Below are 16980 nucleotides of genomic sequence, written 5' to 3' on the forward strand. Positions count from 1 at the left end.
CAGCAGTGAACTTGCATCCGGGAGATAGTGGGTTCGAAACCCACTGTCAGCCACCATGAAGATGGTTTTCCGTGGTTTCCCATTTTCACACCAGGCAAATGCCGGGGCTGTACCTTAATTAAGGCCACGGCCACTTCCTTCCCACTCCTAGCCCCTTCCTATCCCATCGTCGCCATAAGATCTATCTGTGTCGATGCGACGTAGAGCCGATTGTAAAAAAAAAAGGGGGGGGGGGGGAACTGATGCTAATAGAATTACCATTAATGTGATGGAATACATGAGAAGAACAGCACGATATGCTCAATGGGACCACAAAAGACATTAAATGGTAGGGAAGAAACTCTAAACTGAATCGCTAGTACAATAATAAACATGGATATTAAGGAAGAGTTTGTCCTTCGTTATGATAAGAAGATTGGTGTTTGGTGTGTTCTTAATGCAAGACGAATAATTGGATTTAATTTTTTCGAAATGACAGTAAATGCAGAGAGGTACCAACAATGACACTGTGACGCCTTCCTTCCAATCACTTAACGGAAGAAGAAAAATTATGTGGATGGTTTCAACAAGATTCAGCCCCTGCTCGTACAGCAGAAGATTCCCTTCTTACAATCTTGGAAGTGTTTGCAGACAGAGTGACCAGTGCTGGTCTATTTCCCCCTCGTTCTCCAGGTCTAACAGTGTGTAATTTTTATTTGTGGGGTAAACTGAAAGGAAAAATGAAATGAAAGGGCATATGGCTTTTAGTGCTGGGAGTGTCCGAGGACAAGTTCGGCTCGCCAGACGCAGGTCTTTTGATGTGACTCCTGTAGGCGACCTGCGCGCCGTGATGAGGATGAAATGATGATGGAGACAACACATACAGCCAGTCCCTGTGTCAGCGAAATGAACCAATTACGGTTAAAATTCCCAACCCCACCGTGAATCGAACCCGGGACTCCTGTGACGAAAGGCCAGCACGCTAACCATTTAGCCATGGAGCCGGACACAGAAATAAAAAATGGATCGAACAAATCCTCAGACAATGGAGGAACTGAAAGGAAACATTATGAATGAAATCAGAAATATTATAGTGGTAGAACTCGCTCACATCAACCAGAAACATGGTTACCAAATACAATGCCTGTATAACCCAGGAAGGACGACACTACCAACATCTATTATAAGGTAAGATTTCATATAAGACTGTATACACGCTGTGCCATGAAGTTCACCCTCTCGCCGTTTGCCTTTTATATTTCGCATTTTGAGCTCCTGCAGGTCGCTCTGAATTAATTTTCTATTATTTGTGTGTGTTATCTTTTCTTAATAAATTGTACTTCTTGTCCCTTTCTCCTCTTTACGGCTGTGGGGTAAAGGAAGTTTTCTTCTGCCTCGCAGCGCCCCTGTCCATTTATGTTGGCTGGCCTGCTTCTTCCTTCCATGCGCACGTTGACACGCTCCGGCTCTCTTGGCCCGCCCAATCAGAGTCTGCGCGTGATGCGTATATACTGGGGTGTCTGCCTCGCTGAGGTGGTTCCTTACATCGCAAGTGTGAGAGTGACTTGACTCGGCCGTTAGTGCGGGTTGGACCCGCTCAATCCCCAGACTGCTACAGGCGTGGAAGGTAGGAAGCTGGCTTGTCAAAATGCTTTAAAGACAAAGGGAGTGACTTTTCAGATAATTGCTAATTGTATTATCATGTTGGGATGATATTTTGGGTTGCCTACGTTCAGAACTCTTTCAATTTATCCACTCGGTTGTAAAATTCCATTATGTGCCTCAGGTTTAATTGGGTCATTTCTGGATTGTTCTAGTCATTTTTATAATGTTTGTTGGGTGGCTGAGCCCCCGTTTGGTATGTTTGTATGCAAGTTATCACAGATATTGGGCACAGTATGTGATTTCGCCCTCTTTTAAGTAGAATAGAGTATCTGAATATTTTAAGTGCTTGGGATGCACGAAGCACATAAAGGACTGAGAATTCTTAGATCGTGGTTGATCCCTGTTAACTTTTCTTGACAGGAAGCCTTCCACTTCCTCGGTTCGACCTTCAGTACTATGCGTTTAGCGAACTTTGTAATACTTATGTAACTCATGTTCTTACTTAATCTTTCTGATGGGTTTAGCAAATGTTTGGAGGCTCTCCTTAAAATTTTGGAAAACCTTTGGTTGGTTATGAGGCTGGTTCCCCTTTGAGAGTCTATGTACCAGCTATTGTAACTGAGTGTATTATAACTATTACGTTTGGCTTGTTCAAATGAATAAATTTTTGGCATACCAATTAGCCCTGGTCTGCGCTAGTTTATCTATTATGGTCGTTGCCCTACTGGTAAAATGCTCTGATCCTTTGGCCCGCACCTTCTTTGCTTACCACCGACAATTTCCTGTGCACATGCTTAAAGGACGGTGACAGCGGGCAACATATGTTCGGCTGATGCAGCTGCTGTAGCGCAGAGTACAAACACAGTGCGTTCAGTCTGAGTTTATATGAAAGACCCAGTAATCTGTGTCAAATGGAAGTATTATCCCACCCACTCTATGAGTCATAGTCTATGGAATTTTTCACCACTGTTAAATATCACTTGAATCAGGCCAAAATGTTATACTTCATAATAGAAACAGCTTCTCATTTGACAAAGACTATAGGTCATTGGCCCCTAGATGGACTGAAGGATAACATCCTCTGTCATTAGTTCCAACAACTGGATCTTAACATGCGAGAGAATATGAAGTTTAGTAAAGCACTCTATAATATAATGTACAGAAAAAGAATACATGCACACCAAAAAAAAAAAGGATGAGGGAACTGGTACATACCAAATCTTCTGAGATTTGCTCCATATAAAGATGACTACTATTAAATGCCTTCATTCTCATGAATCCATAGTTTGTAGATTGGAAAGCAGACCAGGGTGGTGTTGGGTACTTGAAATTATCATGAATCTCTTTGCAACCCTGAAAGAGAAACCATTTCACTCAGAAATCTTTTTTCTTACAAATCATCTTTTTTTTTTAAAATAACTTATGCTAAAGTTCTATTACAGCTATTATAATGAATCTGAATCCTTATACAGCAGAAACAAAGCTATGCAGGTACATCTATATCTACATCCATTACGATGACACCCACAAACATTTTTCCAACCAACCAACCAACCAACCAACCAAACCAATACTAGGACAAGTACTCATTCAATTATACTGATTTCTATATACATGTACTTAACTTGACTGTTCTCCAATATTCATAAACATTGTGAGACTTCGCCTATCATTGCGTGTGCCATACTACCATTCTTAATATTACGTACTGTTTCATCTTATACCGATCCAGAGTTTAATTAATCTTTTTCTTTTTCATATGCATTGTTTTACATGTTTTTACGGCTGACGATCACCTGGACTAGCGTCGAAACCGGTCCCATTTATATTTACTATTAAATAAAAATGTAATCACTACATTTCTTTCCTATGTATTGAATAGGTTGAACCTCTTTTTCAATTATTTAATTTTTAACGTTAATACTTTCAATACAGAACAATGAAATTTTTATCTTTAAATACCATTGTCTACTCTCAATCTCACAACTTTATCGAGGTCATTTTGCAGTTTCTCACAATCTTGTAACTTATTTATTACTCTGTACAGAATAACATCATCTGCACTTCTTTACTCATATTATATATATAAGAAAACATAAAGGTCCAACAGTACTGCCTTGAGAAACTCTCCTCTTAATTTTTACACGACCAAGCTCGATAGCTGTAGTCGCTTAAGTGCGGCCAGTATCCAGTAATCGGGAGATAGTGGGTTCGAGCCCCACTATTGGCAGCCTTGAAGATGGTTTTCCATAGTTTCCCATTTTCACACCAGGCAAATGCCGGAGCTGTCCCTTAATTAAGGCCACGGCCGCTTCCTCCCAATTCCTAGGCCTTTCCTATCCCATCATCGCCATAAGACATATCTGTGTCTGTGCGACGAAAAAGAAAAAAAAATTATTACACGGTCAGGCAAAGATTCGCCTACTCACATTCTCCGAGTTCTATTTTCTAGAAATATAGCCACCCATTCAGTCACTTTTTTGTCTAGTCTAATTACACATGTGGCATCTCGTACTCCCAATGCTCCAGCCTCAATTCATCACATCATACTATAGCAACCGAAATATTGTAAATTCTTGAATTGTTTAGCTGTATAAAATCCCTATATATAACAGTTGTTTTGGTATTGTGTCTCAAACAGGAATACTCAGTGATGGACATAAATGATTGCCTTTGTAGTAGAGCATGGTTGATGGACGAGTTATAAAACACTGTTTGGTGCTCAGGATAACCTTCCCTGCCCAAGACCAAATTTCCATTCTACCGTGCCTCCTAGAATCCACTGGATCAGAGTCCATTCGTCATTTTGGGAGACATCACCAAAATAAGCTGCTTTCCTGCATTTTGTGAAGATTAAAGTTCTCAAAATTTTCGGGCAAGATGAAATACCTCATCAATGACATAGTGTACCTATGAAATCTTCAACATTCTCCACTGCACATTTTGCAGGCCTGCAGTTGGTTTATTGACAAAACCGTTAGTGCTCATCCTTCAACACTGTAATACAACACCAACAACACACAACATTTAAGACACACCCGGTTTTGAAGCAGAGGTCACGACTGCAAACAAGATGTTTTAATTTAAGGAACATACTTCTTGCAATGCCAATTCTTGTTTTGATTTCTACTTTTGGATCCGCTTCATGTGTTACTCAGCTTCCTAGGTACTTGAAGTGTGATACCTGTTCAATGGTGTTTCGGCCAAAGATTATAACAGAGTTGATGATTTTCTGCATTCTGATTACCATGAATTTTGTTTTCTGAGTGATTTTACTTTGCTGATGCTGCTCAAAAGGAATTGAAGGTCTTCTAAATGGTCACCTCGAACAAATGTAAAACATTAATGTCATTTTTCAGCTGTGGCACATTATCGGGAAAATGAAATTTGTCATGGCTTATGAATCAATCCCTGTATATTTTGCGTATACTATCAATTTTTAAAGTATGGGGTACATTTTTCTAGATGAACTTTAGAAGACCTTCAATTCTTATGTAACATGTGCGCTGTCTAAGACTATGGAGTCAAACTCAGCATTAGCCGCTCAAGCTGGTTCGACATGCAGGTGTACGGACCTACAAAACATAAGACAGGAGCGGTTTGATGTATACCAGTACGAACTAGGCTAGCTATGTTTTAGATGTACACCTGCGTGCCATCTGTAGGTTGTCAACGTGAATTTTAGCACAGCTCGCAGCAAAAGGTATCATTCTATGCAGGGGAGTATTTTTTACCATAATATGGCATTGTGTTTGTGTAAAAAGAATCTGTTTCATCAACATCAATCGTTGTAAACAACATGGCAGCATTCTCGCATGGCCTGTATCTAATGCAGCTCTCAAACGCAAATTAGGTGAAAGTAGTCTTTGTCTTGGTGTTTAGGATTTAGTTTACTATTTTAATTTACGTTTACATTACCTTTCTTAAAATTCTGTCTGTAGTGAAGATGGGTGATACGGCCCTTCTCACAAAGCATAAGAAGGGAGTGCATGAAGAAATGGCAAAGAAAACAGCGGAAACCAAATTATGGAAGGATACTGATGCTAACTGGAATCAACATAAAATAAAACCAAGACGACAAGCTGTAGCCTTCTTCAGACTTAACAGTGGCCACTACTGTCTTGCAGCTCATCTGAAACTAATCAGCATCCTGAGATCTGAAAAATGCACACTTTGCCATGACCCTGGAAGCAAACTGGATAAGGAACACCTGCTACATTGCAACAAACTTGACGTGAAAGCTAGAACTTCAGGAAATCTCACTCAACTATACTGGAACGCAAGAAAACTGATGGATTGGAATTCGGGCTAGCCATAAGATATAACAACAACATATTCATTAATATATCATTATTAATTAAGTTGGTACTCAGTCTTTGTCTTGGTGTTTAGGATTTAGTTTACTATTTTAATTTACGTTTACATTACCTTTCTTAAAATTCTGTCTGTAGTGAAGATGGGTGATACGGCCCTTCTCACAAAGCATAAGAAGGGAAGTGCATTGAGAAGTGGAGAAAAAAGTGCATTCTCAACGTTTTTAAGAAGTATAGTGACGCAAATCCTGGTAGTACTCTAGAAACTGTGACACGGTTAGTAGCAACTATTTCTTAATGCCATCTCACAGCATATTAAGGACTCGTGTGGCCTGTATCGAGTAGATGATATCGCATTGCAATCGGGAAGGCAAGTTTTTGGATTACCTCCGTGCCATTGTTCTCTAAATGCAATTGAAAGTGTGTGGAGCCAAGTTAGGGGCCATGTGATTAGGAACAACAAAACTTTCACCCTTGCAGAAGTAAGAAAACTGCTGCTGGAAGGGACTGAAGTAGTGACCCCTCAACATTGGGAAATGTGCGTAAAACATGTCACTGAGACGGAAGAAAAACAAATGTGGGATATGAACCAGTTAGTAGATGATGCCGTTGAACGGATAGTGATAAATGTAAATGACTCCAACATTGCTGACTATATGGAGGGAACTGAGTAACCTATCTTTCTACCGCAGGCGAGATTGGTGAGTACATTTAACCATCAGAATTGTATTGAATATTATCTTGATTCATTTTAGTGATTGTATAAATGTTGTATTCTTCCTATAACATGTTAGTTACAGATTATTTTAACTGGTTATCGATCTCATGGATTCTTGACTGATGTTTTTATGCAACTAGTACTGCAATGCGCACATGGCTGGACTTGTCATTCTTATCTCCCAGGTAATTTGAGATAGGGTATAGTATGATAAACATGTGGTAGGAGTTGTCAGATACAATATCACTCACAGTAAATAAAAAACACAGATAAGACCAAAAAAAAAAAACAGAGAGAGAGAGAGAAAATATATCTTACTGCTGAACCGGTTGTGATATGAACAGGTGCATTTGGATTACGATATGGGTCCTCATAGCTTCCATTATACACCTGATAGTTGTACATTGGCCACAGGCGTTCATAAGAATGTTCATGAGCCCAAATCATTAGATCAACTCCGTAGTTGTAGAACAGATCTTCAAGTCCAAACCTAAACAAAAAGAAAATGAATTACCATTAAAATTCCAGTACCAGTAATACAACAAGTTGAGGATCATGTTTCAACAATTTTAATGCTAGAGATATTGTCCCAAATTATAGAGACTGTAAGCAAAATTGCTTTTTCTTCTAACTGGCTTGGATAAAATGTCAAACAGAGCATATATCAGCGAGATAGTAGGAATGAAAATGAAATAATTTATTCCAAACTAGGTTGTTTGAAGGTGCAGGGTGTGAATGGCAACACTGATGTTTGTCTTAAGTCCTTAAATATTACCCTCATTTTCTCACTCTCTTGCTCTTAGAAATTCCAAAGTTGGACATAGCTTAGATCCAGAGAAGCACCCAGCCTTAACATTAGATAACCACTCCTTTTTTCCTATCACCTTGTACTGCCTATTTCCACCCCCATTTTAGACCCATCTATTCCTTTCATGTGTACCAGTATTCTATCCATGCATTCTTACATGGTAAGTTGCTGTTCTCTGTCCATTTCCTATACATATTTACTCTGCCTTGTTCAATCATTTCTAAAATATTGTGACAATGAGGGTAAGGGTAATGGAGCTGGTGGAAGGCAACAATGTGAGTAAGGCCAGCAGCAAGCAATACAACAGCCCCGGCAAATTGTTGGCCGAGCTCCATAGATGATGCCGGAAGATAGTTAACAATGGAGGAGGCGCCCAGAATGATCTTGAAAGGAAACTGCATGAATCTTCCACTGGTTCATAAAACGAGTGAAGCTGGGGAGCACCAGTCAGTCTCGAGTGAGCGGAAATCAGTCTTGGGTCTGTCACAAGTGAGTGCGGTTCAGTCACAAAACAATCTAGACCAAGTCAATCAGTGACAAGTTATTCAGGAGCATGTCATCGGGGAGTAAGACGCGAAGTGTAGTGTGTACGAAGAGCTGTGGAGTGCACTGCTCTGGGGATAACATTGCACAGTGAGAGGCTTTGGTAGAGAGCAGGAGTTCGATGTGCTGGAGGGCTGTGTCTTCAGACAAGATCGTAAGGGCAAACTCCATGAAGTGGTGAACATAAACGCGAGTCTTTATTCTTAACTGTAAACAATGTTGTCCAACCCCTTGTCCCGCTTCTCTAAGGAGTCAGGTATGAAGTGAGATGAATCTTTGTAGCAAGTTTGTACGATTAGATGCCCTTCATGATGTTAACCTCATCAAAGGAATGATAGTAGGAAGGGAGAAGATAAAATCCGGTGCCGGCACATAGCCTCCTCCTGTCGAATAGCACCAAGGAGTGTGCTCAAGGCTTAACGCATTCGGCCCGAGCTACGGAACTGTTCAAAGCTTTGTCTCGGTGGAACCGAATGCCAGATCATGGAAATGTTCCACTGTCTCACTTTACTGTGCAATTCGACTTTCCTTGTAATTTGTGCAGAGACTCTTTGCTTTCTATGTTATATGCTCTCTTCTAACATATATCAAGAGTATGCTTGGTAATATCAGATTGAAATGGGCTATCATTCAACTTTGACCTTCATTTGAACACAACCAAAATTTACCAATATACAATCCCTTTTAGAAAGTGATAATATCACGAATGTAGTTCTCTGAGTGATATAAGTAATAGTGTGAGCAGTTCTAGTAACTCTTCTGATGAACAAAGTGGTGTGGAAATAGAAGAATAAGAAGATGATGATGATCCTGTTACAGCTCAGCAGGCAGAGTGGGTATGGACCAATGATGCTAATAAAATAAAAAGTATTCCTTGTTACATTAGGATGCACTCGAGGAACTGGGCTCATTCCCCTACTCCTACTTCACCCAATGCAACAAAGCAATTCCCCGCCAGGGCCTGTAAAGTTTGTACAAGACACATGAAGAGAGCTGAAGGGAGGTAGCTGTACCAAAAATGCCAGGTTCGACTGCATTTGTAACAGTGTTTTGAGGCTTACCACACAGTTTTGAACTACTGACAGGTGTGATGTAACACTGATTAATTCATATGTTGTATTCATGTATGGGATATTTAACTCTTAAATGTTCTCTTAAATAAGAAATTTCTCATCATGTGAAGCGTCATTGTATTTCCTTCAAAATAATTCCAGTCCCAATGCAGTTTCAAGCAAAAGGAATATGCAAGGCTCAATGGGTTAACGTCTCCATCCGACAGACGAATCGCTATCAACAGTGTCATATGCCTTCAGTCTATATGAACACTGAAGACAGGTTTAGAATTGAATCCAGGCTTTTGGCATGCAATCTAGAGATTAGAAATTGTATACCATCACCTCTAATTCCCTGCCAGGCAACATTCCAAAGGTGAAATTTTTTTCGACCAACGGGACTTGAACCGGCTAACCACAATGTCAGACCATATAGATTTGGGCACCTTAATGGTCACCATCACCAGGTGGGCTATGCAACTCTAAACAGTAGTTTAATAATAGTTTAGTAGATAGTAAAATGTGCTACTTCTCTGAGTAATCATTTTAGTTTAAAGAATGCTGACAACCTGCCACAATATTTCATCATTTCTACAAAGTTTGCCCACTGTTCAATAAGAACTAGATAAGAAGAGTTCTTTTAACAACAGGTGAGAGAAGCACTTGAACTTGTTTATTATCACTACAGACATTACTGACAATGTTTATCAAAGTACTTCAAAGATAAGGTGTGTTTTTAAACAAACCAATATCTTGGTTCTGAACAATCAACCAAAGAAAACAAATACTTCATGCCACTTGAGATATAACTTCTTGTGTTTATTCTTAAAGTATTCCTACCACATAAATCTTACATCTCCACTTACTCAAATGAATGATTGGCTATGATAATGAATCAATATTTTCAACTCATTTGCATGGACTTAAAAATAAATAAGACATATTGCTATAACAACTGAAAAAAATATGGAAGAGTCACAACATTAATGTCATTGCTACTAAAATGCACCTCGTCAATACGTTTGTGTTCTCCAATTTATTCCATGTGTAAATATTGGGCATTAAAAACTGATCTATACCATATAGATGCCTCTGCAATGTTCTGTGGGACGCAAATGCTGAGAATTCTCAGGACTGCCAGGAAAATTAATTAAAAAGTAAAAAATAAAAATTTTAAAAACCAAACACCATGGTGCTACAACCCTGATGCGTCATGATCTACTGAGCGATCACTACTCAGCCCCAAATGTCTGCAGATTACAAGGGGCCGCACAGACAGCATGACAAATCCTCTCAGCTGTTATTCTTGGCTTCCAAGACTGAGGCCACTATATTGCTGGCTGATAGGTCCTCAATTGTTCATATATAGGCCATAGAGAGGCTCGCTACTCCTAAATAGCAAAACTGGCAAGAGAACTAATCAGTTAAGATTAAATCAACTGAAGGTCACAGCACGATGGATATCCACAGTTAAACAGGGAACTAGCATATAATTTGGTCACATCGTCAGAAGAGATGACCGAGAAAAAATTATTCTACACGACATGGCTGAGGGTTCAAGAGGCTGTAGAATGCTCCAGCACAGTTAAGGACATCTAATTAAGCAACCACTGGCTCTTCTCTCTAGTAGTGCACAAGATTTCTTTCTTTCTTTCTTTCTTGGCTTTTACATAACTGTCTGGGGTTGGCACTGTAGATACAGCTCAGTTCTACGGCCGGATAGCCTTCCTTATGCCAACCCTATGTTAAAGGAGATATTTGCTATTCTGTGGTGGCTGGTAGTGAAATATGCTGTACGAGGATGAAAATGTGTATTAAAATCATCACTAACATCCAAGAATCAACCAAATGTGGCTAAATCCCCGACCTAGCCAGAAATTGGAACACGGCACCCTCAGAACCGAAGGCCATTACGCTGACCGGTCAACCATGGAGTGCAATAGTGCCTGAGAATGGCTGAATATAAAGATTTGTAGCATAATATGACAGTTGCCATTATAAATTAGTCCACAATTTCGCAATATCCAAACTAAATCATTAACAAGGAAGAATATCGATGAAGACAATACAAGTCTTGATTCTTCTTCTTCTTGTGCGGATTCCATGTCGGAGATTAGCAATCACCATTGCAATCCTTTCTTTCAAGGTTGCCATTTGAAACAGAGAAGGAGAGTCAAGTTCGAACCATTCCCGCAAATTCTCGAGTCAGAAGATCGTCTTCCTCCCTGGTCTGCGACACCCTTCAATCTTGCCTTCTATGATTAGCTGCTGGAGGCGGTACTTGATGTTTCGAGTCAAGTGGCCAAAATACTGGAGTTCCTATCGCTTGATATTGTAGAACACCTCCATCTCCTTGCTCATCTGATCCAGCACCTCAGTGTTTCTCACCTGTCGGTCCACGGTATATGAACCATGCGACGATATAGCCACATTTCAAATGCCTCCAAGTAGTTAACGTCTACCTTGGTTTATTACAGATATGACATTTTCAAATATGCCTTTTGTCATTTGGTTCTTAGGGTCAGAGATGTCTTCGGTCATCAAGGGAAGACTGTCATGAACTTTACATACCACTTTCCTTAAGTAATACCATTTTTCCTTCGTTCTTTCTCTCAAATATTCTGTGTAACTGCTTAGTGATCTGAGCCTGAGAGAAGTACTTGTGTAAGGTTGCAGAACATGAATCTATTCTACCCGGGAATAAAAATAAGTCACTTTTTAATTATTCTCATGCAGGATATCTCAGAAGGAAACAATAATATTCTCTGGAAATTATAGTATCAAGCTTTTCAAACAGTGTACAGTTTATTCACATACACCACTATGCCTCACACATCATATAGCTGTAAGCTTGTCTTCAGGAGATAGTGGGTTCAAATTAGGCTGACCAACAGTCCCAGTTTACCTGGGATAGCCCTAAATTTGTGGGTGAATTCCTGTGTCCTAAATAACCTTTCCCTGGGACGCCAGGAGACCCGATTATCGATTTCGTCAGACCGAGATTCCTACAGCTCAAAGTTGTCCAAAATGACAATTTTTCAGTCATTCTTTAAGTAATGATAAGGAAGGGGGAGGAGGTCCTCAATGCAATATTACTAGATCTTTAGGTTTTCTTTATGTACAGTGAAACCTTGTTAGTGCTTTCCTCATCAACACGTTTTTCCCGCTTAGTGCGTCGTAAATTTGAAGTCCCGATTCTCATCGTATTAAAGCTATATAAAAATACTTCACTTATCATGTCACGAATTTCCGCTATTAACGCTTAGTATGATCACATTTTTCCTCGCCCTGAAAATGTTATTTTTTCATCCCTTGTGAAACAAACGTGATTTCCAACTTGGGTAAGAGCCGTCACCACAGTTGCGTGATTGTGGGAAAAGCTCTTGACAGGATAAGTTGCACCTTCGGGAAGCAAGCCGCTGGCCTCAGGAATGTTCAGTTTTGCTTGCCAGTTAGCAGCGAGATTGCTGAATAACACAGTGAGCCTATTTGTGCTTGTATTTCGCATTCTATTCAGAAGTTAGAAATTTATTTTGTTTTGCATGGTACAGTGAAGTGTAGCGAGTATTTGTCGCATGATACAGTAGTCTATATCTGGATTAGGAACATCACCGTGTGAAATTGACTAGCGTGGTACATATTTGTCTTGTGGTAGACTAGATATGGATACGGAAAAAGTAATGAAATTCCTTACTAATGAGGACAAAATTAAAATCTGTCAGAAAGTGGGCTGACATCCGCATCTTTAAGCACGCAGAGGCCGCGAATGTTGAAACTCACACCTTCGAGTTTCAACTCTGACTACTCGAGTTGGTCGAAGTTTTGTTAGATTCAAAATGATGGCCAAAGTCATTCCTTATAGTCACACGTGGTCAAGTGTACACTCCATTTCGTTGTCTAAGAGGAGTCATCATCAATCATCAGTTTGCCCTTCCAGCGAGCCAGGTAGATTGTGTCTAAGAGTGCAGCCAGAAAATAAAGTTTAATACGCACCCACTGCTCCGAAATAAAAGGCTTCTATTAACATTTGTTTTAGAAAGAGTGTGATCTGCAATAATACTTTGATATTTTTATTGGCCCCCCGTGTTCATGTTTTCATATTTGTTGTTTTTCACACCTTTCAGTGCACTCTTATTTAATAAGCTCCAGCGGAGGTTTTCATATTTGTTCTCTCATGTTCGGCACACCTTTTAATACTTTCCTTTCATCTTTAGAAATGGTAGATAAAGTTTTCACCGTACCTGCGGATGCATGACGTAAAACGCCCTCAACAGGTTTATGTTTGTTCTGATTTGGATGTCAACCAACAGAGGTCAAGGTCATTTGCTAATAGAGGAGAAAGATATTGATCCTGATATTGACGTTCAACTGACAGGCATGCTGCCTGATGCTATGGTCAAGGCCAATTATGTGTATGTATGGACAGCAGCAAAATCATTTAGGTTGGAGTGAAGAGCTACCACTCTAGGGAATGTTTGAGGTCATGGAAATACCAGCAACATTTAACTGATGTAATCTCTGAACTGGAAGATTTTAGTAAAATTTTAAGAGACGCTAATTTTAATAAACTGATTGTATTTTTATGTAACAGACAAGGATGACATTTTAAGAAGATTGTACATAGAACAGTGTAGTTTAGTGTTCTATTATGACATTTATGATATATTTTATTTTATTTATGATGCACATAAGAGCTGTCTAGAACTTTGGAGTTTGGTGTTTAATAATAAATAAAGAGGTCCAAGAAATATTTGGTAGTATAAAAAAAAATGCTGAGGAAGAGGACAATAAGGTCCTCGAAATATGTACAGTGTATTAGGTGATAAGTGATTAATTAGATAACTCTTAAGTATTGACACGGCTGATTTAGAATATCAAACATGTATTTATTGGAGTAGAGATTGTAGTCAATACTGACCCTTATAAAATCAAACCACAATGGTTAAGTTAATAAAAACGCCCTCATGTCAGCAAAAATTGTATGTAGTGTTCCCATAACCCTGTTGGACAGTTTTTATTTGTATACTGTATTTAGTAGTACGTTTTCTCGCTTAACATGTTCTTTTTCCATGTCCCCTGCCTAAATGTCTTAACGAGGCTTTACTGCATAAAAATTATATGAATGAAGAACTGGAATCGCAGAAATGGCTTTTTGTGGATATATACTGTACAGAGTAGTAAATAAGTTACAGAATTGTGAGCAACTGTGAAAAGATCCTGCAAAGCTGTGAGATGGATAGCAGACAAATAGTAAACGGGATGAAAAGTCAGAATGTAAGTTTCACCATGAGGAAAAGTCCTCTCTGTTTTAATTAACGTGTTGATGAGGTAAAAGTATCTCGTGCAGATCACTAAGTACAAAGGCAGATCAAATATAAACGGGAATTTGAATGTACCGCTAGTGTTAGTACAAATTCTGAGGCGGGGCTTTGCCAGGATGTTAGTGGCGATGCCTGGAGAAGGGGTTTGCGCGCGCATGTGACGGCGGAGAGCTGGGCTGCTTAAGTACGCCATGAGTGAGCAAGAGGTGTGTAAGTCTGTGGCACAATGCATCATTAACAAATTTCTCACAAAAGAGGGCACCAAACCCAAAATTTTGAGATGGCTCCATGCACAGTTTGGGGAAGAAACACTTTCGCAGACTCGAGTGTATGAGCGAGCTAAAAAATTTGTGGCAGGTAGTGAAGCGGTGAAAAATGAACCTCATGAAAGGAGACCACAGACAAGCATCACTCTGAACAACACTGTTGCCATTCGCGATATCATTGGTGAAGATTGGTGAATAAAAATCGTGCAAATTGTTTTAGCCATAGGAATAAGGTACAGAAGTGTTCAAACCATCATCCAAGATGAACTCCATTTCAGAAAATTGTCTGCAAGGTGGGTTCTTCATCTTCTCAACCAGGAACAAAAAACTTTATGCCAGGAAGTTTGTAGAGACTCCTGTGTCGCTACGAGGAGGAAGGAGAGGATTTCTTGTATCGTATTGTGACTTGTTTTAAAACTGGGGTGCATCGTTACACTCCAGAGTCAAAGCAAGCAAGCAAGCATGGATTGGTGGCGAAAAGATGAAGCAGGTCCGGTCAAGGCCAAAACACGCGCATCTGCTGGAAAGGTGCTTGCAACCGTTTTCTGGGATTCCATGGACATTTCGCTGGTGAATTTTCTTAATGAACAAAGGACAATTAATGTATCCTATTACTGTCACCTTTTGGATGAAGCAAAAGCTGCGTATCGCAACAAGCAATGCCGGCAACCAATCCGAAACATAATTCTTCTCCATGACAATGCAAGGCCGCATACTGCCGCTTTAACGCGGGAAAACTGTAGGAAATTCACTGGACACCTCTGGAACACCCTCCGTACAGTACAGATTTATGGCACTGCGAATACCATTTGTTTAAACACTCAAACAAGACCTAGGAGGACAGCGGTTCTATGATGATGCAAGTGTAGAAGAGTTTGTGTGCAACTGGCTCTGCAGATGTCCTTCTTCCTTCTATCGGGTAGAAAAGTGATCTCTATATGTGTATTTTGTTTGGATGATGAAATAAATTTAAAAAATAAATCCTGTTTATATTTGATTCGCCCTTGTGCCTAGGTGTTAATATAAGGAAAGATCTTAATTGGAATCATGACACTAATGAAGTTGTAAATAAAGGTTACAAAATCTTTCAATATAGTTACAAGGGTATTTGGGGGTTGTGGTGAGGATGTATGCATACCATTTTAATTTTCATGTGAATATTGGCCGGCAGAGTAGGAGAGGTCATGGCATATAATTTTGAATCACTAGACTGTGCCAAAAACCTGGATTTAATTCCAAACCTCTCCAGTGTGTTCATATGGAGCAACAGAATACATCACCGCTGATGGTGATTCATCCATCGGATGGGGATATTAAGCCTTGAGCAGACCCCTTGGTGTTATTCGACAGGAGTAGGCAATGCACCAACACCAGGTTTCAACCTCTCCCTACCTTGTTATCATCATCCTACGTTCAGACACACAGGTCGCCTATGGGCGTCATCCAGAAAAACCTGCACCAGGTGAGCTAAGCACCTCAGACACCTCTGGCACTAAAAGCAGTACAATAAATAACTTTTTTAAATTGTTTCTTCCATTGCCACTCATCTCTGCTAGGTGCCGCAATTACAAAACTAAACTACAGCACAGCACCCATTCTATCTGATCAGAGGAAGCATTTTTTTTTTTAAGTTAAAAAGGAAAGGTTAGAAATGTTTTTTTTTTTTCTTTTCTTTCTAGTACTACCTATCTCGAGAGAACAGCTGGAAACTTACGGCATGAGTTTACTTACCAACCAACAACAGGCAATCCCACTCGGGTACGTGTTTCAAAATAAGTGCAATCATCATGGTTCAAGTTAGAGCAGTACATTGGGCGATGACCAAGTACAACAATCCAGGGATGTCTAGTACGGTTGGAATAACTTGTAGCTTCCTGGAGGGTTAAAGAACAAAGCCAAATGCAAAACTTGTAAGGATTATCCAGCACAACTTAGACCAAGAAGTGGGTATAGACGTATACAGGAGAATTTATCATGGTAATTCATGAACGTAAGAGGAGTGTTCCTCCTGTGGGTGGGGGTGGTAGAATATATCCATACTATCCTTGGATCCCCAGGGGCTCTCAACTTAAGAGAGCGAGTTGTGACCAGTGGGTCTCTAGCCAAGACTGACATTGTTTTCATTTACTTGTGCCAGGCTCCTCACAGATCTCCTTTTTGTTCATGTTTCCAGCAATGATGGAATAGGAAAGGACTACAATCAGTTTCCAGCAATGATGGAATAGGAAAGGGCTACAATCAGGCAGGAAGCAGCTGAGTTTAATTAAGACACAGCCCTACCATTTGTCAGGGGTGAAAAATGGGATACCATCTCTCAAATGCAAGTTTACAGCTATGCAGCCCATACCACATAGCCAATTTGCACGGCCCTCACT

The 16980-nt window shown here is 39.9% G+C and overlaps 1 protein-coding gene across 1 annotated transcript in view; it reads right to left on the reverse strand.

Moving 5' to 3' along the window:
• The window catches only part of LOC136883300 (acid phosphatase type 7), a 44425-nt gene that overhangs the window by 3796 nt on the left and 23649 nt on the right, over positions 1–16980 (reverse strand). Inside the window, exons 6-8 of the mRNA XM_067155534.2 lie at positions 16337–16479; positions 6934–7105; positions 2800–2937 (exon numbers count right to left, since the gene is read on the reverse strand). Coding sequence (XP_067011635.1) covers positions 2800–2937; positions 6934–7105; positions 16337–16479 — 453 coding nt within the window. The remainder of the gene's footprint in view (positions 1–2799; positions 2938–6933; positions 7106–16336; positions 16480–16980) is intronic.

Source organism: Anabrus simplex, chromosome 11 (assembly GCF_040414725.1).
Source record: "Anabrus simplex isolate iqAnaSimp1 chromosome 11, ASM4041472v1, whole genome shotgun sequence".
Taxonomy (NCBI): domain Eukaryota; kingdom Metazoa; phylum Arthropoda; class Insecta; order Orthoptera; family Tettigoniidae; genus Anabrus; species Anabrus simplex.